Source organism: Ochotona curzoniae, unplaced genomic scaffold, assembly GCF_017591425.1.
Source record: "Ochotona curzoniae isolate NIBS_2020 unplaced genomic scaffold, NIBS_Ocur_1.0 contig_3520, whole genome shotgun sequence".
NCBI lineage: Eukaryota > Metazoa > Chordata > Mammalia > Lagomorpha > Ochotonidae > Ochotona > Ochotona curzoniae.
In genome coordinates, this window is record NW_024465894.1 from 5,769,697 (window position 1) to 5,795,051 (window position 25,355).

The window sequence follows — 25,355 nt, forward strand, 5'->3', positions numbered from 1 at the left end:
CCCTCCCCTGAACTTCCTAGTGATTCAGTCATCCATTCACCCATTCACTGACCCAACCATGGTTCTAGTTACATGTCTGTCCTTCCATCTCCTAAGGATTTCACGTGTGTCAGGCTCTGTGCTTGACTGTGCTTGACCTACTCTCCAGGGAATTCAGAGTCTAGCAGGAGATGGTCTCTCGCATGCTCTCCTTCTTTCTCTTAGTGATGGATTTCTAATGATCAGAAGTCCAGCTCTGATACTCCAAGCGTTAAATCCTCTCCCTTTTCTGCTGGCATGGGTCTCGGCCAACTGGTAACCCTGGGCTTCAGCAGCATGGCAGAGGGAAAAGTCAATGTTTCTACTTAGCCTCCAATCAGATGGAACCATAACAGGTGCTCAAGGTGTCCCTTCATTTCCCATGCAAGGGAAGGTGAAATCCCAGAGCTGGAGTGGAAGCCACTTGTATTGTCCATCCCAATTCCTATTCCCCTAACTATCAAAACTGATTGAGCCCTGTGAGACTATCCTCCATCCCTCTGTGCATGGGAAGATCCACCATGGATAGCCCATGGCTGAGGTTTGGCCAATAGGGAACAACCATGGGGTTTGGGCCAGGGCCACTGTAGTAGAGGGGCTGCTTGCCTGGCCACCTCTGTGGCTTTGCTGGAGCAGCCATGATTAGGACCACAGCAAGGAGCCTGCCTGAGGACCTGCCCCAGGACAGGGCCCTTGGAGTGCCTGCATCCAGCTGTGCCCGACCAGTCATTGCCCAAGGTTCCCACAGTTCCTGCCCGTCCCCCGCCCGCCCCCCGGGGTCAGAGTGTTGGAGCTGAAGTTTCTTCTGTCCTTGAAATGTCCTGAAAAAGACCAGCCTGGCCAGAAGCTTCAAGAATGGTGACGGAGTGCGTGCTCTCAACCTCACTTGAAAATGTAAACGTGGTTTTATTGGAATGCTTTTCATCCCTCCTTCCCAGTAAACCAGACGGCAGCATAAGGCACGAGGACTGTCCACGCGATGTTGGGGGGAGAACAAGAGGAAGCGACTGTCCCCCAGCAGTCCCAGAATGCCTCCCTCGTGAACACGCCACACTCGAGTGGTCAGGGCCCCCAAGCACAGCAGGGCGAAGACCTGGGAACCGCCCCACATGCCAGCCCGGGAAAACAGAAGAACCCAATGAAGGAAACCAGCCGCACAGGTACAGGAGCCTAGGTCCGAAGCAGGGGGCGTTCTCCATAAATTAAAAAGGAAAAACAGCGCGAACATGCCCCCTCCTCCTCACTGGCCTCCCCCACCCCCTACCCCAGGAGCAAATTCCTTGCTTTTGTTTTCTGAAGTCTGGGAGAAAAATCTGAACTTGGAACCAGCCCTTGCCCCCCAAAGTCAGAGACTCCAAGGCCACACACGGGTGGGTACTTGGCGTTTCCAGGCCCTCCCCGGGACGCCTGGCTTCTGAGATGGATGCTGTGGCCGTTTGTTCTCCATCGGGGTCTCTCATGGTAGGCGAGGGGCCTGGACTGTCCGGTCCTGCTATAAGTATTCCAGCTCCAGGGCGTGCCGCAGCGCTTCCAGGTCAGCGTGGCAGGATATCCGCCAGAAGGGCATGTTGTGCTGGAAGGAGACACCACCGCTGGTTATGGCTCTCCCAGTCCTGCCCCTCCCAGATCTGGCCACATCACTGCTCCTGATGGCCAGCTTGTGCATGGCCAGCTGGTCGCCCTGCACTGCCTCGGGAGTGCTGCTGGATGGGCTCCATAGGCAGGAAGCAGCCACCTGACCTGGGACCACCCAGCCTCGAGCTGGCAACTGTAGTCGCCTTTACTCTTTGTCCAAGGCCTGGTGCTGGTACTTGGTATAGCACAAGGCAAGGTAAGACTCTCCCAGTCCTGGGCCCCTCCAGAAGGGCTCAGTCAGGGCCCTGTAGCCTCCTCTGAGGGTGCTGCTCTCTTACGACAGTCAGGTGGCTTGGCTGGAAACCATCTCCCACACGGCCAACGTGGAAGGTGTATGGGACACAGCACTCTCGCCCACAGGCTCTCTCCAGATGCCTGCCACTGTTGGGCTGGACCAGGCAACTCCCCCTCGGTCTCCCAAGTGCATGGCAGGGACCCTGCATGGAGTTCCTGACTCCTGGTTTTGACCCTGCAGCTGTGTGGGTCCTGTGGGGGAGTGTTAGGGGGATAGGAGTTCTCACTCAAATAAGAGAGGATATTCGTAATTGAGAAAAGGGATCAAGAGCAGTGTGGGGGGCGGGGTGGCGCTAGCCTCCGTGACAGAGATGCTTGCTGCTCCCCGCGCCCCACAGGTGCCAGAGCGCCATGGGCTGATGCTGTGGCTCCTGCTGGCCCCCGGGCAGGGGCCGCTTGGGGAGAGAGCCAGGAAGTGGAATAGCAACCTCTCCATGTAACTGCTTTTCAAATAGGTACATAGATCTGACAGCTGGAGCCTGAGGCTGGACATTGCCACAGCCGTCCTGGACCAGTTTAGGTGCGCATCAGGAGAGAGGAAGACATGCCAGCTGCTGGGTGACATCTCCCACAGCGCTGTGCACAGCTCCCCATGAAATGCCTCCCAGCACCTGCTTCTCTGCAGGTGGAGGTAAAGGGCCTGGGGGCTTTGGCAGACTGTATCTCTCCTACGTGAACAGTAAAGTGTTTGCTTCTTTACGCAGCCTTCTCCCCAGCTCTGGGCAGTGCCCACAGGCTGCAGGGAGTGTCTCTCTCAGGGGCCTCCAGGCCCACCTGGTGCTGGGGTGCGGCAAAAGGCCCAGCTGACCCCCTCCTCGGCCTGGCCCTGGAGGAAAGTGACCCCAGAGCACCTGCCCGGGTGGGGGTTGGAGAGTCCGCTTTTAGCACCCAGGGGACAGGCCCTCTCCTGGGTTCCGGCCTGGTTTGGTACGTCTTTGTTGCCAGGCAGTGAAGGGGAAAGCAGGCCCCCAGATTAAGCTCTGGGACACAGGCTTCCCGGCGGAGGCCGGAGGAGGGGGTGGCAGGCTCTTTGGAGGGGGCAGGGTTGAGGGGATCTGGCAGCTGTTTCTTCTCCAGGAACAGAGCTGTACCCCCAGAGCCCTCTGGCCTCTCCCCACAGGCCTGAGACCACAAGCATGGGATTTTCGTTTTCATTAGCTTAATACTGTTCTTATGGCCTGGGAAGGGTTCCTGGAACATGCAATCAGCAGGGACGACATAAAACACATATGTGTGCCCGTGGCCCCGCCCCTCACCCTGACTAGAGGTCTTGGGGCTCCTGGTAGGGTCTCAAGAAATGGTCCAGGGCTACCAGGGGCTGAAGCCCCCAAAGCACGCAGGGGATTTGCAGGAGGAAATTAATCGGGATGCGTCTGTGATTTGCAAAGGGGCCTGGACAGGCTGCAGAGCACCCTGGAGGCAGACGGCCAAGCCAGCTGCTGGGAGGTGGGGGCCACGGGCAGGGATCGGGCTTGGGTCCTCTGGGCTGGGGTGGGGGGGTGGCAGAGAGTGGGAAGGAGAAAAACGGAGACAGGAGAGCAGACGAGACCACAGATGTAAAGATAGAGGCAGGAAGAGAGGATACAGGAAGAGGAGAGAAGACAAGGAGATGGAGAGAGATGGACAGAGGAGACAGGGAGAGACAGAGGACAGAGCCTGACAGGGCAGGTGAGTGAGACAGAGCAAGGAGAGAGAGATGAGCCAGAGGGTGGAGAGGGGAATGAGAGGACAGCAGAGAGCAAGTGAGCCGAAGAGGAGAGAGGGACGGAATCGGCAAGAGGGAGAGAGACACAGGAGAGAGCTGAGAGGCACAGAGAGGCCGAGCACGTGAGAGACCAAGACAGAGGACGACGGCGGAGAAAGGGCGTCAGACTGACAAGATGGCAAGTGAACAAGAGAGATGGGGTGGGGGGGGGAGAGACAGCGAGGGGGGACAGAGAGGCACCTTTTTGGCTCCTTGCTCCTCCTCCACGCCGTCTCCGATGACAATGTAGACTGCTTTTCTCCCAAACCTTTGCATGATTCTCTCGAAGCAGCTCTCCTTCCCTGTACAGGGAGGGCGGGGGTGGAGGGACGGAAGCAGAGAAGGCCTGAGCTTGCTGGGGCCCTGGCCACATGCAGCTGCCCTCCCAGGGGCCAGCCCCGAGTCCTTGCTCCCCCATCATCACCTATGGGAGAGAGAGAGGCTGGGTGGGGTGGCCGAGCTGGGTCTTGTGGCTAGGGCGCCTGTGCGCAGTGACGCCAGGCATAGGCGTGGCATCTGGACTCCTCTTACCATCCCTGAATGGCAAAAACTACCTACAACAACACATTCTAATTAAGCCAACAAAGGCACCAGGTAGGAGGAAGCCCAGGAGAAAATGAATAAACACACGGGGCCTTGTGGAGCATTCCCTAACTGCTGCCCCAATCTATCTCGTTTAAATGCACTTTGTCTTTTATGAAAGATTTATTCAAAAGACTAAGAGCTAGATCTTCCATCCCCTACTGCGTTCCCCACGAGACTGCAACAAGCAGGGCCAAGCTGGTCTAAAGCCAGCAGCAGGAGCGCCATCTGGGTCTCATGCACTAAGGGCCACCCTCTGCTGCTTTCCCAGGCCATTACCATGGACCTGGATGGGAAGTGCAGTGAAGGCTGGTCCAGTGTCGTGGGACCTAGCACCCATGTGGGAAACCCAGGAGACAGACCAGCCCAGCTCCATTGCAGCTATCTGGCAAGTGAACCAGTGAATGGAAGATCTCTGCTCTCTACATCTGCCTTTCAAATAATTTTAAAAGTCCAATGCTTCGGGCCCGGCGCGGTGGCGCAAGTGGTTAAAGGTCCTCGCCTTGCACGCCCGGGATCCCATATGGGCGCCGGTTCTAATCCCGGCAGCCCCGCTTCCCTTCCAGCTCCCTGCCTGTGGCCTGGGAAAGCAGTCAAGGACGACCCAAAGCTTTGGGACCCTGCACCCGCGTGGGAGACCCGGAAGAGGCTCCTGGCTTCGGATCGGCATAGTATCGGCCCGTTGCGCTCACTTGGGGAGTGAATCATCGGATGGAAGATCTTCCTCTCTGTCTCTCCTCTCTGTACATCCGCCTTTCCAATAACAAAATAATAAAAATAAATCTTTAAAAAAAAAAAAAAAAAGTCCAATGCTTCTCGCCAAAGCCAACCAAGACCTCTCACATTAGAAAGCTGTCTTGGGAAAGTGGGCACAGGAGTTAGGATGTGCTTGGGCCACCCAGGACACCCCGTCACAGGGCGGCGGTTTGAGACCTGGTTCCTCTCCCCATCCTGGTATCACCGCTAGTGTGTGTCCTGGGAGGGAGCAGGTGATGGCTCGAGCACATGGCTCCCTGCCACCCATGCGGGAGGCCCAGAAGGAGTGCCTAGCTCCTGGCGTTCACTTGCCACAGCCAGGCTGTTGTGGGTATCTGGGGGGATGAACGTATAGGAACTCTCTTTTTCAAATAAAGAAAATTTGAAAAGAAGGCATCAGATTTAAGCAATGCTGTTCACTTTGAGTTCTTTTCTGTTCCCTGGTGAAAGAGGCCAGGAGAACTGCTTTGGGCTCTGAGGGACACTGGTAGACAGTTCTGGAAACTTCCCTGGTGCCATCTTCCCAGGACAGATTGGTCATCTCCCTCTCGTGTCCCCAGAGGGACAGCCTCCCCCTACCTGTCTTGGTTGCACTGTAGATGTTCTCGATGGGAAAGACAGAACCCAGTCCGTACAGCAGGACTTTGGCCAGCGCAGGGATGAGCTGAGTGGTGGTGACCAGCACGTTGACGCAGTTGGGCCTGAGGACGAAGGAGGCAGTGGTCAGAACCCAGGCTCCTGCATGAGCCTAAGGTCTGGGGGCTCTGCGGATTCATGCTCCCAAGAGGGAGGGCCCGAGGAGTCTGCACTTGTGTTTCTCATCGGGCCTTGGAGCTGCCTGACATTGAAAGGTGACACAGGTATAACACCCCCCTGGTCCACAAAGGCAGTGTCTACAGCAAGGGCCACACGCTCTAACAGGTGCAGCAGCCTCCAGAGGATGAGTGATGCGGGGCTAGGGCAGCAGGGACAGGTGGGGACTGGGGTCCGTTGATGAGCACATGGTAACGCTGATTTTTTTTTTTGGAAGAACTCTGAAGACTGCTGCGCCCTGGGAAGTGCGTCTGGGTGTCTGCCAGCCCCGGAGCCACATCAGGTGTCTGGGGAAGCGATGTCACCCACCGGGACTGGATGAGGGTTAGCGCCTCGAGGGAGTGTGTCAGCCAGAGGTCCGTGAGAGCCTCCAGCTCCGCTCGCAGCCGCAGCCACGTCTCTCTCTTGGGAGCGCCGATCAAACCTGCCAGTGAAGGAAACAAAGTCATCTCCGTGAGCTCTGGGGGCGGGCACGTGGCCTGGGCTGAGGCTGCTGCCTCGGATGGCTGTCTGTCTGACACAACATGTGTCCGTGCCAAGTCCAGGCTCCAGCTTCCTGTAATACAGACCCTGGCAGGTGGCTGTGACGGCTCAAGTGATGGGGTCTGCCACCCATGTGGAGACCTGGACTGAAGCCCTGGCTCAGCCTGGCTCAGCCCTGCCTGTTGCAGACACCTGAGAGATCTGTCTGAGCTTTTCAAATAAATTATAAAAATATATATAATAAAAAAAAATCAGGTGCTGACTGCAGGTGGCATAACAAGGGGAGGTCCTCAAACACCTGTTGGGGCGGGCAGCCTCGCCCTCTCCACACACACTGCAAACTACTGACCTGGACACAGTGGGTTGGGGGCAGGGCTGGCCGTTGGCCCTGGCCCTGGCTGGCTGCTTGTTGAGTGGGGTGCACAAATGCTCCCTGGGACTGAAGCTGTGGATTCGACACTAGAACTCCCCAGGGAGCCTGGGGGCCCAGTGCCCAGGGTGCAGCCAGATGGGGACAGTCAGGAATGGAGATCGCCCTAGGAGCCACAGTGAGGACGAGGGATGCCCAGTGCTGTCTCCACCTGCAGGGTGCCTGGGCATCAGGCCCCCCCCCGGGGGGGGCGGGGACCCAGGTCCCCAGACTGCAACATGTGGTCCTGCCACTGGCCAGCTAGGAGGTGGGGCCTGGGCATCTGCATTTCTCACAAGTCCTCTGCACTAGGTTGCTGTTGCTGGCCTGAGCGACACACGTGGAGGGCCCCTGGTGATGCCAGCTCTCCACCCTGCAACGCCTACCTCTGCCATCTGGGGGGTAGTGAGACGTGGCCTCTGTTCTACACCCCTGCCCCTCAAGGTGAGGGTGGCAGAGTTTGGGGGCCTGTTCCGCAGGGGCCATGGGGCTCACAGGGTGTGGGCTGCTGTTCACGGCACCGTCAGGTCAGCGACCTGCATGCAGCCGCTGCGACATCAGGGGCAGTGGTGTCCACCCTCTGCACGCAGGGTGGCCCGGCGGCCACTCACCGCCCACGTTGTTCTTGTAGGTGTTGTACATTTCCTTTACCCGCCGGTAGCGGAAGGCCAGCTTCCTCATCCAGTCCACGCCGCCATGCACGCCCGAGCCTAGACACAGGTTGGCTCCTGGAGCTGAGCTGTGGAAGCCGTCGGTGGAGAAATTGTAGGTGCTGGGGAGAGGCCGGGAGGGGAGGGCAGCATTAATGTGGGACAGTGGGGTCTCCCAACACGAACTATGGTAGGGCCTTGGGGGCACAGGAGACCCTCAGTGAGCACTGGGGGTTGACCACGTGGCCCCTGGGAGAAGCAACGCGGCCATTATTAGCTCTTTAAAGAAGAGTGGAATCTTCTATTCTTGCCTAGCTCCATTTGTGTCTCTTCAAATCATAGCTGGCTTCAAACATAGAGAATAGAATTAAAAGAAATGTTTAGAGGCTGTTATGGTGGCATGGTAAGCTAAGCCTCCACCTATGCCTCCGGCATCCTCTGTGGGCACCTGTTTCTGTCCCAGCTGCTCCATTTCCCATCTAGCTTCCTGCTTATGGCCTGAGAAAGCAACAGAGGATGGCTCAAGTCCTTGGGCCCCTGTATCCACGTGGGAGACCTGGAAGCAGCTCCTGGTTTCAGATCGGCTCCGCTCAACTCCAGCCATTGTGGCTATTTTGGGCATGAACCAGCAGATGAAAGACCTCTGTCACTCTTGTTTCTATGTACTTTGCCTTTCAAATAATAATAAAAAAATATATTTTTTAAAAGCTTATTTTGGTGCATTTTTACAAATCTGGGGCTGGCATTGTGCTGTGGGTTTAGCTGTTGCCTATGACGTTGGCCCCCTACGTGAACATTGGTTCGCATTCTGGATGCTGCACTTCTGATCCGGTTTCCTGCTAGCAGCCGATGATGGCCCAAGTGTTTGGACCCCTGCACCCACAGGGGAGACCCGGACGGAGTTCCAGGCTCCCAGCTTTGGTCTGGCCCAGCCCTGGCTGTTGCAACCATTTGGGGAGTAAATGAGTAAATACAAAATCTCTTGCTGTGTCTCTGTAGCTTTGCTTTTCAAATAAACAAAGCAATCTTAAAAACTTGGAAACCCATGCATAATTTCTTTTCATAAGTGTATTTTTAATGAGCTTTCTGAAGAGCCTTTGCATGCACAGCACTTTTGCTTCCCATTTTCTGTGAGCTGCTGGAAGTGCCCTGGTGGCCTCTCTGATTGCCTTCAGGGGACTGTCACTGCCCCTGCCCCTGCGTGCAATGGCTGGCGACCGGAAGCCTCCCTCCCCTCTCTCTCTTTCTGAAAGTGACCCTTCAGGCAGGACTCCGGGCTGAGCACTTTGCCAGCACTTCCATGACCTGCTGAGACGGGAGCTGTGACTTCCTCCCCACCACAGCCACACCTGCACCTGCCCCATGAGCTTCTTGCTGTCCAGGCCAGAAGGCCTCATCTTGCTACCCCAATCCATCATTCTTAGTTTTAAGAAATGCTTTTACTTTGATTTCTTAGAAGGGCAGAGAAAGATCTTTCATTCATTGGTTCACTCCCTAAGTGATCAACGACCATCAGCACTGGGTTAAGCCAAAGCCAGGAGCTCCATTTGTCTCCCATGTGGGTGGCAGGTGCCCAAGCCCTTGAGTCATGTACCTGCCAGGATGCAACAACAGGATGCGGGACCAGGAGCAGAGCTGCTGGGACTAGGATCAATGCTCTGACCTGGGATATGTCTGAATTTTTACATTGTGCACACATTCCTTTGTAAGCAGAGAGAGACAGACAGACAGACAGAGGGGTTGTAGATGGGTTACAGGGCACGGGCAGAGTTGTGAGGTTCAAGTACAGAGGCATATCTGGTCCTGAGAGCCAGCCCTCCCAACCCCACTTGTAGGTAAAAGATGAGCTTGATCTGGCACCAAGTAAGAGCCACTTTTGACTCCCCCAAGTCCCACCTTAAATCTTGGCCATTGTCGTCTGAGGAGACATCATCCACGTGGATCTGGTCACAGTCCTAGGGAGAGTGCGGGGTTGGGGTGGAGGAGGGTGTTAGTCGGATGGGACCTTTGATAGCTGGCTTTGTAAGCTGAGGGCTGTGAACGCCGGGCTGTGAAACAGCAGCTGCATCCTCATCTGAATGTCCGCATTGGGAGGGCAAGTTCAGACTCTATCCCCTCCTCTCCCTTCTAAGGAGGGGCCATACAACCCAGCATGCCCATGGAGACAGCTTTGTAGGGTGTAGGCCCAGCCATTCCCCCCAGCGGAGACCCCCTTCCTCTGCAGATGTTGCCAACTGCGCCAAGCCTGTACACCTACACCAAAGCCTCCTTCGAACACCTGGCATAGTCCAAGAGGAACCACAAAGAAACAGCAGTCCTGGCTGTGCAGCCATACAAGCCATGGGAGCAGAGCAGCATCTGCAGACCTGGGGTAGCCCCAGATGGGACTGGAAAGCGGACCCACAGACGGGGGAGTGACATATGAAGGGGATTGGTTACTGTCAAAGTTACATTGGGGACCAGGCCCAGAGGGGAACCCTTGCTTCTTCTGAGGGTGGCTAAAACAACTGGAGCCCTCACCACTGCCTCCTGGGCCCTGTGTTGGCAGGGTGCTAGGGTCAGGAGCTGGAGCTGGGAATCAAACTCGGGGCCTCTGAGGAGGGAGGTAAGTAACTGCTGGCTCCTGGAAACCGTTGGACATAGTGGCCGTACGGAAACCTAGGGTACTTTCCCACCTCCTGCCATCTCTCTCCCTTGGCCTTCGGATTCTCAGCTGCTCTGGGACTTCTCACACCCTGTGGCAGCATGGGGCCCATATTCTCACACCCAGACAGTGCTCGGCTGTGAGCATGGCTGTGGCCTCTGCTCTCGGGCTGCTGGCTTGGCTACTCCTGACTCTGGTACGTTCACGCTGTGGAGCTCTGACCCAGAAGCATCTTCCCTACAGGAAGGAGGCCAGGAGAGCAAGCCAGGTATTAACGGCACCATTTCACACACACCCTTAGCGGGAGAGCTAAGCCGGCAGCGGATCTCCACCCTCAGGCGTTGCTCAGTCCACACCTGGAAAACTAAGGCCTTCCCCTGCCTCGACAGGCTCCCCTGCCCAGGCCGCCCCCCGGGGGGACTCAGGCTCAGGCCCCATAAGCAGGGTTCCCTCGGCTTTCCTTGATGTCAGGGGGAAGGTATTCGGGAGGTTCTGCTTTTCTCATCTAAGAGGGGGCTTGCTGGGGGCGCTAAAGTGTGACAACAGTAGCGATCACATTTCCAACTTCATAAAGGACCGTGACTCCCAGCTAGACGCTACCTCATGCTCCACCAGCTGACCTGGATCGAGTTACCCCCAGAGCTGGCAAGGAGGGGAGCTGGACAATCAGGACAATGCAGAGGACCCCAGCCTGATGTGGCTTTCGGGGAGGACAGTCCTCTGCCTGCTCTGAGAGACCCCACTAGGGATGCCTCAGGGGTGACCATCCTGCGGTGTGTGTGTATGAGGGGTGGGAGGTTTGAGCAGGACCAGCTGTACAGAGCGAAGGGTCCTGGACCGTGACACAAGCAGGGCAGGGCAGGGCGAGGCTGAGCACTGACTTAAGAAACACCTGCAAAGGGGAGGCACATCGACCTGGTAAGCATTCCCTCGAAGGTCAGTGTGGATGGGTTGCACCTCCCCGCCCAGCAGCTCAGGGGTGGGATCACACATCCACCAATCAGAGGTGTCATAGCAGGTCTCATTACAGAAGTCCAGTGAATGGGAGCCATCGCTGGGGATCCTCCCCTGGAACAGGCAGCTGGGGAAGGAAGTGCTGACCACTGGTCCCTTTGTCATCACCATTCCTTGTGGGTTTTTTCTTTTTTTGTGCACTTCCTGGCTGCTTCCTGTCCCCAGCAACATGCTCCTTGGGATTATCCTGTGGATTTGCTGCCCCAGACCCAGAAGCAGCCATCTCTCCCTGGAGCTCCCTGAATTCCCGTCATTGGAGAATGGTGTAAGGCTCCACTACGTGGATACTGGTTGTGCCCAGTGCTGTAGGGGTGCCACCTCCTCTGCATCCTCTTGGGAGACACAGCGATGTTTCAAATTCTGAAACATGACCAATGTACCTGTCCACAGCTGGGTTACCAGGCAAACAGCAGGTGCTCAAAAAATGGTGCCGATGGCCATTTAGACCCCTCTCCCCTGCTCTGTGGGGCGGAACCCAAAGCTCAGACAGGATCTACAGGGAGCTCCAGTGCAGTCTCGGGGCATCTGCTGACCTTGGGGGAGTAGCTCCCTTCATTAGATTTAGCTCCTGGGGTATAAATCATGTTTAGCTATGGGGTCAGCAGCCAGACAAGCAGCCATAGCCTGCCCAGATCTCAGCAACCTCCGAGCCCCCACGAGGTCCTAAGGAATGACCTTAAGGAAAGCCCTGGCTGCGTCCTAAAATTCCTCCCCATACCAGGATGGCTGCCACCAGACTATCACTTGTCACCATCTCAGGAATGATTGTTGACTATATGGCCCTGCTCCCCCAAGGCTACCTTCCATGCAGCTTTGGCAGGCAGCCTGGCCTGGAATTGAGCCTCTGGGTCATTCCTACCAGCTATGTTGCCCTGGGAAGATCACTGTCCTGTGGCCTCAGTTAGTTCATCTGTAAAATGAGATCAAATCACCCAGGCCCCTGAGAGAATGCCCACGTGCAGTCGGGGTGAGGCCAGAGCTCCATGTATGCTGGCTGCCGGGCAGCAGGACACAGCTGTGCCTCTCAGGTTACCCACCTCCACAGGGGGATGTCTGCCCTCTGAGGCTGCCACGAGGGTTCCTGGCTCAGCCCGGGCTGCTGTGGCCACTCACCGGGGAGTGAACTAGCAGGTGGAAGACCCCTCTTCATCAATCTGCTTTTTAAATCAATCAATCAACCAATCGCCAAAAAGTATGGACAGCAAAGGCACCTTCGTTGGGGGCAGGAAGATGCTGGTGGAGGTTGCCACCCAGGCTCCCTCCCTCGGGGGTGATTTAGGGATGGCCCGCCTGTCACCGCCTTTGTGGACCTGGCCACATCTCTGTGCTGCCTGCGTTGCTAAGGGAGTTTTGTAGAACCAGGGACCAGGGAAGTCATGGCGAATGCTGATACTGAAACAGTTTGCCCGAGTACCACATGAACCCATTGCTTGGCCCCAAAGGCACGTGATGGATGTGGTGGGGTGGGGGCTCACTGCTCATACATCTCCCTTCACTGTTACAGCTGGGAAAGATGAAGCTTTCTTTCCACCCATTCAGCAGATGAGCAAATCGAGGCACAAAGAGAAGGCGTGACCTGTCTAGACGCCTGCACAGGAGATGGCTGAGCCAGGATCAAAGGTGGGACTGTACTCCATGGAGCTGAGTAGCAAAGTCTCCAGTGGACCCTGGGACATACAGCCTGGGAAATTCTGAGAAACAGCCCAACTCAGCCCTGCCCAGGCCTCCAGACTCCCTGGGAGGGGGCGGAGGCAGACACCTGCCACTAGCACCTTTGCCCTTGCCTGCCCCGTGGGCTGTTCTCCCCCAGGCAGCCAGGGGGCGCCCCTGGACTGTGAGTTAAGCTATGCGGCTCCGATCCTCCAGCGGCTTCGGGTTGTCCTCAGCTGGGACCCAGACTCTGTGATCGCAGTAGGGGCCCACCGAGAACGCTCACTGTTGTCCCTCCTGCTCCCTGACCTCCTCCTGGTGCTTGGAGCCTGCCAACCTTAGGCATACCCCAGGGCCTTTACACTGCTACCCCCCACCTACCCACACAACCCCAGCCTCCCCTGCTTGACTCTGCTCAAGGGTCAGTTGTTAAGCAAACTGAAGTGACAGCCCATGGAACAGGCCCCCTGCTGGCCCCTCTGGTTCTCTCTCTTTCTCTCTCTCTCTCTCTGTCTGTCTCTCTGCAGAGCACTTTATGGGATGTCTTACTACGAACCAAGCATCTAGGGTTGGCCTCCCTGGCTGGAAGAGCCATGCTGGGTTTGATTTACTGATGCATCCTCAGCAGCTCTGGAAAACGGCATATTCTCTGCCTGAGCCCCTGGGCGTGGGTGTGGACCCTTCATTTGTGGATGGCACAGCTCCCGCTCTGAGAAGACCCGGCCCCAACCTGACTGTCTGACCCTGATGGTAGGTGCAGGGGCCAGCCCTCGGGCACATACAAACTGGTTTCCCCAAGTAGCACCAGCTGGGACTGAAGCCCATGCCTACAAGGTGCGACTCTGAGGCTGGCACAGAGCAGAAGTGGGTACGGGACCCTGAAGCACTTGGCTGGACCCTGCACAGCGCCTGGCTCTCAGCTGCAGGAGCAGCCAACATCCATGTGGAGTTAGAGTGTGGCTGGGATTCTGACGACCTACCGACTTGGGCTCCTCCAGGGTCCTGAGCCATTTCTGCCCCACGCGCTGCAGACCCACGCCGTGGGCCCTGACCCCTCTCCCTCCCATCCAGGGCGTCATCCTCACCCTTATTCCTTCCACAGTATTTTTATCTCTCTGCTTTTGCTCTTTAAATAGCTCTACTTGGAATACACTTTCCATCACAAATCCTTCCCAAATCTTCCCAACACATGTCCAGGATCAACAACTGAATTCCGTTTCCTTCCAGGGTTGCTCTGTGCCCGTCTCCCAGAGCGCCCTTGCCTCTTGTTTGGGAGCAGGCACTTTATGGAAGCCTATTCCCTCGGCTTCTGAACCCTGCTCCTTAAGGATGGAAATCGTTTCGAAAGCTTCCATCCTAGCTGGCTCCTGATTGCTCTAGACCAGAAGCACCTGCACTCAACATATTAAGTAGCAAGTTTCAGGAGGAGGCAAGGGCAGCTTTGTTGGATTAGTACCATTGCCAGTGCACGTCACGGCATGGGGTGGATACAAAAGCCTGACCAGCCTTTTGCTCAAAGACTAGAAGTAGGTGGCTAAACCCAGCACACAGTGAAGCCGGCGAACCTCCAGGTCATTGAAGAACAGGTGCGTGTCTGCCAGGTTGAAGATCATCTCCTCCATCATCAGGCCGATGCGCACGGATGCTGTGGTGTCCTGCGAGACACAAGGGAGGGTCACTCACATGCGGGGCCTTGCAAGCTCAGCCTCCCCCTGCCCCACATGCCCAGCTCTTACAGGGCCCCATGCGGGCCCCGGGCACCAGGAAGCTGATGGCGCTGCACATGATGCCAGCTGTGCGTGCAGCCACAGCCAAGAAACCCCAGGTGAAAAGGATGCAAGGGGGCCCCCAAGAGCCTGTGAATTCTGTTTTTCACAGGTTTGGGGGGGACATAGCTGGGCCAAGGTAGGAGAGTCTGGAAGTACCCTAGAGGAGCATGTCCACCCAGGAGTCAGGTACCACAAAGCGCCTCCCAAGGCTGGGCCACTTTATCCAAGGAGCCCACGCTTTTTCAGGATGGCAGAGAGGAAGAAACAGAGAAGGAAAAACCACGCTGGGTGTGTGTGTGTGGGGGGTTAGTCTCAGGACTGACAGAAACGCACCTGGAAGGAGCCCTGTTTCTGGGGTGATGTTACTTGTTCAAGGGCCCATTGTTTACAAGTGGCAGAGCTGGGATTCAAACCTGGAATCGTCTGATGCAAAAATCCGAAATTCCAACCATGGGATTATGTCTTTGAGGGAACTGATGACATAAAGCCCTTTGTTAAGTAAGGAACAGAAGCTTAAGGCAGAGGACTATGTGACTGTCCTGTAGTGAAAATTGCTGATATCCACATTTCATGGACCGGGCAATTGGTTTAATTGGACAGCACTCCTCAGGTCAGGAGCATGGACAAGCAGGTGCCAGCTGGGTCCAGCCTGTTCTCTCTGTCTCAGACAGCCTTGCCCTTCCAGTGACCACTGGGTTTCCCAGGGATGTGGAGTGGCCCCAGCTTCCCTCTTACTGCCCTGTGCACCTGTGCCTTCCCAAACTAACATGACAGCCACTCCCCCGCCCCACTGTCCCCTAGGGGACCCAGACACCTGGGCCAAGACTGGAGTCAGCTCATCTGAGCCTCTCTCTGCTCCCAGCCAGCCTTTCTGCCCATGCATCTGCTGTGTGTGTCTGTGCATGCTCTCACTTTGCTGGGATCTCTTTAAAGCGCACGAGGGCCATTTCCCCAAGGAAATGCAACAAGCAGAGCTGTCTGCTTGGGAACTCGAGGTTCCCCTCAAGTCTTGATTTCAGTCACTCTTGCTTAGTGGGGAGCTGTTAGTTTTCTAAATGTATTTATGAAAAATTTCCATTCATGCATTCATTGAATCACCCTTCCCCGACCCAAAGATTTGGCCCAGTTTTCTGAGGGCACAGGGGAGCAGGTGTACATTGCTTTTGGTTGGTTATCAATCGCCTACATGATGCTGTGTTTAAATAATCTAAACACCAGAGTATTCCTGGCAATTCTGTCCTGTCCTTGCCAGGGGCTAACAGCAGCTGGACGCTGACAGCATCATCACTACAGGCATGACAGTCAAGCATTGCCCCAAGGTGAGGACCACTCCTCTCAACGATGGTAGCTCACAGAAAACCTTGGTCTCTGAATTTGGTGTTACAGAGCGGACAGCCTTATTAATGAAATGAACTTGCCAGCTAAGTCATGAAAGAAGCAGAAAAACCAAGACACGTTCTGCACAGCTGGGGCAGGGGGGTGGAGGGAGAGGTGCCACGTACTGTGCCTGGGGGAGTGCAGCGTGGCTCACAAGGTGGGAGCCCCACAGGGACGTGAAAGGGTACAGGTGCTCTCCCCTGGCAGTGCCCACTTCCTTGTCAGGCTGATGTGGGCACCTCCAGTACCCACTTCCCAGAAGTGGCATCCTGGATAGATTCTCAGCTGCAGCAGCAGCAGCAGCAGCAGCAGAGGCTGGTGCAGTCTGACCACACCCAGCACTTGACCTTGGCTGCTCCCATCTCCCAAGTGCCCAGAGGGGAAGGTCAGACGGCTGGGCGACCAACTGACAGGCTTTGAGTTTGCTGCTCTCAACACCAGTCTGCCCTGGAGCCAGCCTTGTGTCTTGGCGGGGTAGGGTGGGGGTTGGGGAACGACCCTGCCTGGGCTTGTCTCCACCTCAACAGGCTCCCAGGTAAGGTAGCCGCCTGCCTCAGCCTGGCCCCACCGACGTGGTGTGACAGGAGGAAGCAAGTTAGAGACCTTTTAAAGAATAAAAAATTCACAAACACACAAAGCAAATCAAAGGCATTACACCAAATCACCACTGGCTAGCTGTTTACAAGCTGATCAGAATAATTACTCTGCCACAGGGAAGAAAAGTATTAATTAAAGCTATTCATGATGGTGGCTTCCCTGTTCTGTGGGGTTTATCTCCTGGAAGTGTCAGCCAGAGGTTAGGGATGGATTAACACACAATGGAGGGCTTTGCCAGTTAAAGCGCCTCTTGTGGTTTAGCTTTTAATAATAAAGTTGTCATTGAAAGAAAGAATTTAATGGTTTTAATTGGGTTTAATTGCTTGGAAACTCCTGGAAAACAGATCAGCTTGTTTAAAAAATTTTTTTTTCCATTTTTTACAGGAAGACAAGAAAATGATGGTTGTAAAGGAAAAAAAAAAAAAAACAGGTTGATTCACGTGTTTAAACAGTGAAGCTGTTATAAAAAAAAAAATGCCATTTTGGTTGCTTTGGCAGTTTCACAGGAGAAACACAGAAAATAGAAAAGATCCTCTTAGCTCAGCAAATGGGCCTGTTTGTACCCACATGAAGTGAACCAAAAGGCTATAGGATCAATTCGCCATTGCTGAATCACAGCAGCCACGCTGATGACAAATGATAAAGTCGTGGTCAAATTTCGGACAACAAAGATGTCCAGGCCAGCTCTCTCCGGGGCTTTTATGCAAAGACTCAGCCTCTTATGATGATGATGATTTTTAAAAACCCTTTGGAGAATGCTCTTTCAGCTGGAGATGCCTAGCAGCTCTTAAAGCATTTTACTAGGACATCAATCAAAGGCCAGAAAACGATGAAGGAGCTGCACGGGAGTGGAATGGAGGTCAACAACTATGGGGGGGCTCCTGGGGAAGTTGAACACCCAGAGAAGGAGATCGCCCTGAGTCGCTCCCCAGGACTGAGGGGCATTCCGTGACTTGCGAGACCACCATGTGTTGGTGGGAGTTCTTGCCGAGGGCTTGGGGCAGGGTTTGACTTGGTAGGTGCATGCCCTCGTGAGCTCCTGGGAGCTGTGGCCACACTGCAGCCGGCCCTCCCTGCTCAGCACCTCGGACACAAGCAGCACCGTGAGTGAGTCTCCATTACATCCGTTCCACGGGCTCTGGGGCAGGTTCAGCTCCACGCTCCGGAGGTTGCTAACCCACTCCGTCTGGTCCGTGACCTGAGAGAGCATTATCCACAATGATTATCATCACTATTTTGTCCACGCTGAGGTGGAAACTGAGGCACGATGACCCAACTGAGGTCTCAGGACTGGGGGGTGGCTGCTGGCTTTGGACATGAGCAGTCTGGTTCTAGACCAGAGGTGGGTGAACATTTTTTATAAAAAACTAGAGAGAGCTCTAGGGTCTCCAGGGCCGCCACTCAAGTCTGCGTCAACAGTGAAATCTGCCACAGACAATATGGAAATGAATGGGTGTGGTCATGGACAATAAAGCTTTATTTAAAATATAAACAGGTGGACAACCAGATTTGGCCCATGGATGGATGTACTTCCCCGCTCCAGACCACCATGCTCCCTGCTGCCTCCTTGTCCTTTGTCACATGGTACTTCTGTTTGAATAGAGAAGGAGGAGAACCCTGATAACTAAGGCACACTTCACTTTAGACAGTGACACCTGCTCAGAAGAAACGACACGTGATGCTGCATAGCAGGCACTGGGTGTGTCTGGGCACAGGTTTTAGGTTGGTGGCAGAAAGCCTCTCAGGGGAGCTGGCATCTGAGGACACTGGGTGAGTTCAAGAGGGGAGCAGGAAGGGCTGGCGTTTAGCTGAGTGGGCAAGATGCCCACATACTGCCTTGGAGCGCCCAGGGTCCGATCCCTGGCTCCGGCTCTGGTCCTGATGTGGGATTCCCACTAATGCAGGCCGTCCTGCAAGGTCGGAGACAGGGACTGACAGAGAAGCCCTAGACTGCTGATGACTGCTCCGGTGGGTGAGAGCTCTACTGTCTATTGTGCAAATAAATTAAAAACTAAAACAAACAAACAAACAAACAAAAAAATTCACAAGAGAGGGAGGGAGGGGCTGGCAGGAGAACCAGACAATACAGGGGGAACCACTGGGGTCCCCAGGCCCTGCTGGCTTCCCTGCCCACAACATTTCCAGAAGAATCTGCAATGACTGTCTGCAGCCTCTTTCGGAAAGCATGACAGGCACCACGATCAGACACAAGACGCTGCAGAACAAAGCCCCAAACCCGAGAAGCAACAACAAAACCCATCATTGCCGTCTGAATGAGGCCCCATTGAAGCTGTGCACCTGAGCTTGCCTGCTCCGCTGTTACCAAGGCCCCTGAATTGGCATTCTTATAGCGCATGGATGGGAAGGTGGCCTGCTGACGGTTGGGTGCAGCCTATTTTCCCATCAAAGTCACCCGGGACACAATGGCACCAACTCCTTCCTGCCATTCAGCGGTGACACCTCACCCCCCAGAGGCTCACGGGAACCCTATGGTTGGGTCCTCAGTAGCCGGAAGTGCAGGTGTGGGGGACAAGCGAGACAGCACCTCGACCTGCTGGTTAAGAGAAAAGGGAAACCGCCCCCTCCCCTTTAAGCCCCTGGGAGCCCGAGCCACATTCACGTCCCAGGACTGTCAGCGGCAAGCCCTGTGTTTAGAGACAAAAGAGCTCACACAGCAATTTGCTGTGGTTTGCCAAAGGTGATGAGATTCTGCCCCCCACGCCCCTTCAGATGCGCTCTAGTGTGAAAGTTGGGGCAACAAAGGGCGGGGGCAGAAAGATGAGTTGGCGCACAGGTGAGGGGAGGGTGGGGGAAGTGGCTGGCAGCTGTTAGACCTGTGGGGGGAGAACGGGGCACACCCAGAGGTCCCCAGTGTTTGCTGACTGTGGCTGGAGTTGAGGAGGTCTCTGTGGAAATGGTCTTAGAGCAGCCCACAGCACAGGGTTGCAACAGCAAACATCCCGTATCATCTTCAAAGTCCATTTTACATTGCGGATGATCCCCGAGCACTCTAACCCATGGGCATGGCGGAAGCAAGTGGTTTGGAAGCTGCCAGGCTTGTGGGGAGGACACCTTTGTAAGGGGTTGGGTGGGCACTGGAGCCCAGCCCCCACCCAATACCCCATGCACAGTGCTATCCATCTGCTTGCCACCTTCCCAAGCTTTCCCACAACCTCCCTGCCACCCTCCCCGCCTGCCCAAACACCCAAATGACAACTGCAGGCACTGGCTTTGGCCTGCCCTCCCTCTAGAAGGAAGTAGACCCAAGAAATTACTGTTCTTTCCCTCCCCCCACCCCTAGTCCTGCAAGGAAAATAATCAAAGACTGGGAGGGCCCCCAGCAGCCAGCATGTCTTCATTAGCCTCAGGACAAAACACCTTTGACTTAGCTGAAAAGAGGTGTGTGTTGGGGGGGGGGGCCAAGCACAGACTTCAATACCAAGTTTAACCCCCCCAGTGGGGGGGGCAATCTCAACTTCCTCAGAAAATCCCTTCCAAATTGCCTTCATCTTGACTTAATCCACATCTACCGAGCGAAGCAGGCAGTATTTATTTTGAGAATTGATTTTATAGACTTCCAAGGACTCTGTTTTGCTTGGGCAGAACCCTCTCCCCATTCCAGACCCGGCTGCTGCTGCCGCCCCGCCAGCCGTCAGGGCCACGGCCAGGACTTGAAACGGCCTAGGTGCTGGCCTCACGTGACCACGACAATGTAAATAAACACAGCTGAGCCCGGGAGAAACTGGACGGTTTTCTCATTAAAGAAATAAAATAAACAGATGTCCTTAAGCACTTTGGCTTGTGTTTGTCCAAGGACGGAAGGCTCTGCATGTCAGACCGGCAGGAGCAAACGAAGCTACCCCTGAAGGGAACTGGGCTGGGGGTCGGGGTTGCAGAGAGAAACGCAAAGTGCGTGTTCTGTCCTCGCATCAACTAACGGTCCCTCTAGGGACGGCACTCCTGAACTGAACCTTAGCCACTTCTGCAAATAGTTCCTAACTGCTTGCTCATAAAACTTTTTTTCTTCTTCTTTCCAATTTCTTCTCAGTTTGTAAAGGAGGCATGGGCAGAGCGGGCTGCGCCAGGCCGCCAGGGTCTGATTGAATCCGGATGGTATCGCGCTGGGTATCGGATTCTGGAATCTGAGCCGCAGTCACGGACAGGGCTGGGAAGGGGGAGCTGTGACTGCACGGGGTGGGGGTAGGCAGCACAGGAGCTCCAGGGAGAGAGCCAAGATGAGGCCCAGCTCCCCTCATCCACGTAGCCTCCCTTGGACACACACAGGCTGGCGGCTGGCAGCGCTCACGACAAAGCCAGTCAGGTACATGCTGGGCTGACATCTCGCTGGCAGAGGTGTGAGGTGCATGGGGTGACAACCTGTCTGAATTCAGTGAGTGCATTCTCACAGCTCCCATGGGCCAGGCAGTGGGGTCAGAGTGACAGCAGGGTCATGGCGCCGCAGGGCTTCTGCCCCAGGAGAACCAGAACCACTCGTAGGAAGTACGAACGCTGACACACCTTCATGACCTTGTTTGGGTCTTCCCACTAACCCACCCTGAGCCTAGGGGTCAAGGGCCCACCCTAGACCTGGGAGGGAATCCCAGGAAACATCGATGAGACCATGGGGGAGTGATGGGAAGGGAAGGAAGGATGAGTGCCAATGAGCTGGTCACTGCTGGGGCCACCGGACAGCTGGCAGAACACGCACACAGTGTCACGGGCACCTGCCAAGGGACACCACCTACAGGAATGAGCAGGGCTGTGATGGAATGAGTGGTGCAGTGGCAGTGTCTGCCACATGCAAAACTAAATCCTAGCCATTTAGTAATGATGACAATATTCTAGAATCAGCCACGCTGAGAGACCAGTAATAACAACTGTGCAACTGTGAGCTCCACAGGGCCATGAACCATCAACCATGGGACAACTCTACGAATGTGATCCCAGAGGAGTGGCACAGGCTAGACCAAGAGAGAGTGGGGTGGCCAAGACAGGGTGGGGTGGGTGCTGCAGGCAGAGGGACCGAATATGCCACAGAGACGTGGGTTAGATTTCTCCCCTGTTACAAATTCCTTATTTTGCTGACTCCCAGCTAGGTACCAGGCACTGTTCAAGGCCCTGGCGCTCCAGCTGCGGATCAGACCACCGTGCTGTTTGCCAGGGCTGGACCGAACCACAGAGGCTGAGGCAGAAGCAAAACGGAGCCCCTGTGCACACGTGGCAGAAGACTTATGCATTTTGAAGCAGTTAGAGAAAGGTAATGCAAGATCTACAGCAAAAAGCACAATTATATTCAAAGCCCCTGCTTAACCAGACTCTGTCAAAGCTTGTAAACCTGCCCCCGCAGAGAGGTGATGGTAGTTCCGCTCTCACGGAGGATCTGTGCTCAACCATGTAGGCCGGGATGAAACACATTACAACAGCTTATCTCCAAATGTTGCTCATATTACCAGTTTGGGGAGCATTTAGATTTTTAAGTGCTGCCCTAGTAGATGACTCAGGCTCGAAATAGCCTCATCCGGTCCTGGTGTTCACACTCACTGGATTTACATTCCTATGTGTCTGTGGGTGGGTGAGGGGATGGCACTAACAAACACCATGCCAGCTGGGGCTGGCTTGTCGATGCGTGAATGTTCAGGCAGATTCTCACATCAAGAGACAAGCCATGTAAAGATGTGGGAGGTGAGCTTTCCTGAGATCAAGTGCAAAGGCCAAAGGTGGAACCATGAACATACAACCAGGGCCATGCCAGGTACCAAGGGCAAGACGGTCTGGGACAGCAAAGCTGGGACTCTCACTCTCCAGTTGCCAAGCTTAGTACCGAGGGGCTGTGGTGTTGGGCTGACGTAAGACAGATGGATTGATGGGATAGAATTGACAGTCCAGAAATAACCACCCCAAATTGCAATTAGTTGACTTTTGACAGGGTACTGAGATAATTTTCTGGGGAAATTTTATTGTCTATTGGAAAGTCAGATTTAAAGTGAGAAGCAGAAACAGTGAGAAAGATCTACTGTCTGTAGGTTCATTCTCTAAGGGGCTGCAATGGCTGGTATTGAGCTGATCCAAAGCCAGGAGCCAGGAGCTTTTTCCAGATCTCCCACATGGTGCAGTATCCCAAGGCCTTGGGCTTTCCTTGACTCTTTCCCAGGCCACAAGCAGGGAGCTGGATAGGAAGTGGAGCACCCGGGACACGAACCAGCACACATACGGGATCCCAGTACAGGCAAGGTGAGGATTTCAGCCACTAGGTTACCACACCAGGCTCCTCTGAGGAAATTAAAATCTCTTCAATGAAGGGGACTGGGACAACTGAGAGATCCACGCTCAGAGGTTGGATCCCCTGTCTCATACCCTACACACAAGGCACCCTAAATGCACCACAGATCTCCATGTAAGAGCTAAAGTGACGAAAGTCCTAGAAGAGTTTAGGAACAAATCTTTATAAACTGAGTTAGGCAATGGTTTCTCAGATGTGACACAAAAGGCACAAATGAAGAGAGAAAATATTGTTCAACAAGTCTTGCTCAAAATCAAGAACTTGGTGAGAAGACAGCCCACAGAGTGGGAGAAGATATTAGCAAATCCCAGGTTCAGCATGACGGCTCAGTGGCTAATCCTTGCCTTATAGCTGTGCCAGGATCCCACATGGGCGCATGGCAGGGGGTGGACAGCCACCCCTCTCCCATTCAGTCTGGTTGGGATGGATATGACTGCTCCTCTACTTCCTGCATGCTAGATGGAGGCCAATCCAGCCCTGGCCACTCAGAGTACAGAGGCTGCTGTCCACGTTTGGGTGTGTGACTCCATTTAGGAAAATGAGATTCAAGTCCGAGAGCTGTGCTGAAACTTGGGAAGAAGGATCCTCTATATAGTGGGGGTGCTGAAAGGAGTAAGCTGGCTGAGAGATGCGGAATGATGTGAGAACATTGCCTCAGCTTCTGGATCCAGCCTCGCCTGAAATCCAAGTACCTCTTGGTTGTTCAATGATTGTGATCCAACAGATCCCCTTCACAACATTTCTATTTTTAACATTGTCTTTTTTTTTTTTTTGAAAGGTAGAGACAAAGATCTCCCATCTCTTAGTTTACTCCCCAAGTGCCTAAAATAGTTGGGACTGGGATAAGATGAAGCCAGGAGTTCAGAACCCCATGTGGGTTTCCCTTATGGGTGGAAGGGGCCCAAGTACTCGGGCCATCCCCTGTTGCCTCCTAGGATTCGCAGTATCAGGAAGCCAGACTTGGAAGTGCAGCCAGGATTCAAACCAGGCACTCTGACATGGAATGCTGGCATCTCAACTGGCCCCATCACTGCTGGGACAAGCATCCACCCCAACTGTTTCTGAGCATCCTTGATGCCAGCTGTTAACAATCAGCTTGACACAGCTGCACGTGCTGAAGGGGAGAGGAAGCTGCAAGCCACAAGAGGCTACACCCTGCGATCTGTCATGACGACCCCAACTGCATAGCTTTCCTGGTGTCGGTTACTCCATCTGTAAATACGGTACACACTCTTGCTCCTCCAAACCCTCTCCATGTTGCTGATTCACTCGTTCCAAGCCAGAGCCCAGACCTCTCTGTAGAACTTCAGACTCAAGAATTCAGCCGTTCCCTAGGGCCTTGCAAGTAGAGTAAATCTGCTATTTTTACCCCACCACTTTTCTGTCTCATTGACCTTCCTTTCATTGTATGGTCTCTTAGGCTAAAACGGCCAACTGTCAACAGACTCTCTAGATCTTAACTGGGCACATGACTACCCTAAAGACAGGTACAATTTGACTCCTTTGCAGCTTGATGCAGTCACATGACCAAGTTCCAGCCAATGGGATGTGACTGCAAGTGAGACATGCCGCTTTTGGAATTGGCTCTTTGCACAGAGACCCCTGTATTTGGGCTAATGGGTATACAGAGTGGTGGAAGGCTGGAGAACATGCGGCCTTTAAGAGGGCATCGGCTATTCCACTCCCACTGGCTGCTGCCCCCGGCCACACAGGCTGCCAGAGTTTTAAAATTTTTCAAGAAGAGTTGGAAACCTGGATGGCTTTTGGTCTATGTCCTCTCCTGATTTTTAAATGCTGGCGACAACTTCACATTTTTCCCTAACACCCCAGAGGCCAAACAAAAATATCGGCAGGCTGAATCTGGCCGGTGGCCACCTGTTAGGAATTTCTGTTTTGATATTATTTCTCCCTTCCTTCCTTCACTTGACAAATATTTGCTCGGGCTTGCTAAGGGGGAGGTGCTGCTTTGTGGATTAAGCAGCAGACGCACCAGGAAAGAGTTCCCGTTCCTGTGCGGCTTCCCCGGCCTGACTGCTCTCACCTGTTTCTTCAAGGAGTATTTATTGGGCAATCCTGTCCATGCTTGACCAAGGAGAGTGTCGCCTTCAGGGAGACAAATGGCCAAAGAATAACCGTGATACAGAAAAAAAGCTACAGTTACAGGTGGTGGAGGGGAGCGATGATCCGAGCTCTCTTGAAGACTACATCAGAGCCAGAACAGGCACCTGACGCCGTGGTTGACACATCCTTTGCGATCCCTGCATCTCATTCCAGGGTGCTGGGGTTTCATCCCAGCTTGGCCTCTGATCCCAGCTTCCTGATAGCGTGCATGCTGGGACCATGGGTCAAGGAAACGGATTCCCTGTCACCTGCATGGAAGATGCAGGGTTAGAGTTGCTGGATCCTTGGTCTGACCGGGCCAGCTCAGATGCTCTGTGCACTCGGGGCATGAACCAGCGCATGGAAGCTCTGTCTGCCTCTCTGTCTTTGAAATGACTAACTATTAATGAAAACCTGAATGATAAGTAGGATTGAATCCAGTAAAATGACATTCTAGAATATTCTAGATGTTAGGAAGTGCTTCTGAGTGTGCACTTTCCCAGATAACTTAGCTGTTGCCGCTCCTGGTCATGCAGAGGC

The 25,355-nt window shown here is 54.4% G+C and overlaps 1 protein-coding gene across 1 annotated transcript in view; it reads right to left on the reverse strand.

Annotated features, from left to right (window-relative positions):
- Positions 1–1,510: 1,510 nt before the first annotated feature.
- The window catches only part of EYA2 (EYA transcriptional coactivator and phosphatase 2), a 78,663-nt gene continuing 54,818 nt past the window's right edge, over positions 1,511–25,355 (reverse strand). Inside the window, exons 9-15 of the mRNA XM_040981229.1 lie at positions 14,258–14,347; positions 9,281–9,339; positions 7,346–7,506; positions 6,152–6,266; positions 5,609–5,730; positions 3,893–3,993; positions 1,511–1,591 (exon numbers count right to left, since the gene is read on the reverse strand). Of these exons, the coding sequence (XP_040837163.1) occupies positions 1,511–1,591; positions 3,893–3,993; positions 5,609–5,730; positions 6,152–6,266; positions 7,346–7,506; positions 9,281–9,339; positions 14,258–14,347 (729 nt within the window). The remainder of the gene's footprint in view (positions 1,592–3,892; positions 3,994–5,608; positions 5,731–6,151; positions 6,267–7,345; positions 7,507–9,280; positions 9,340–14,257; positions 14,348–25,355) is intronic.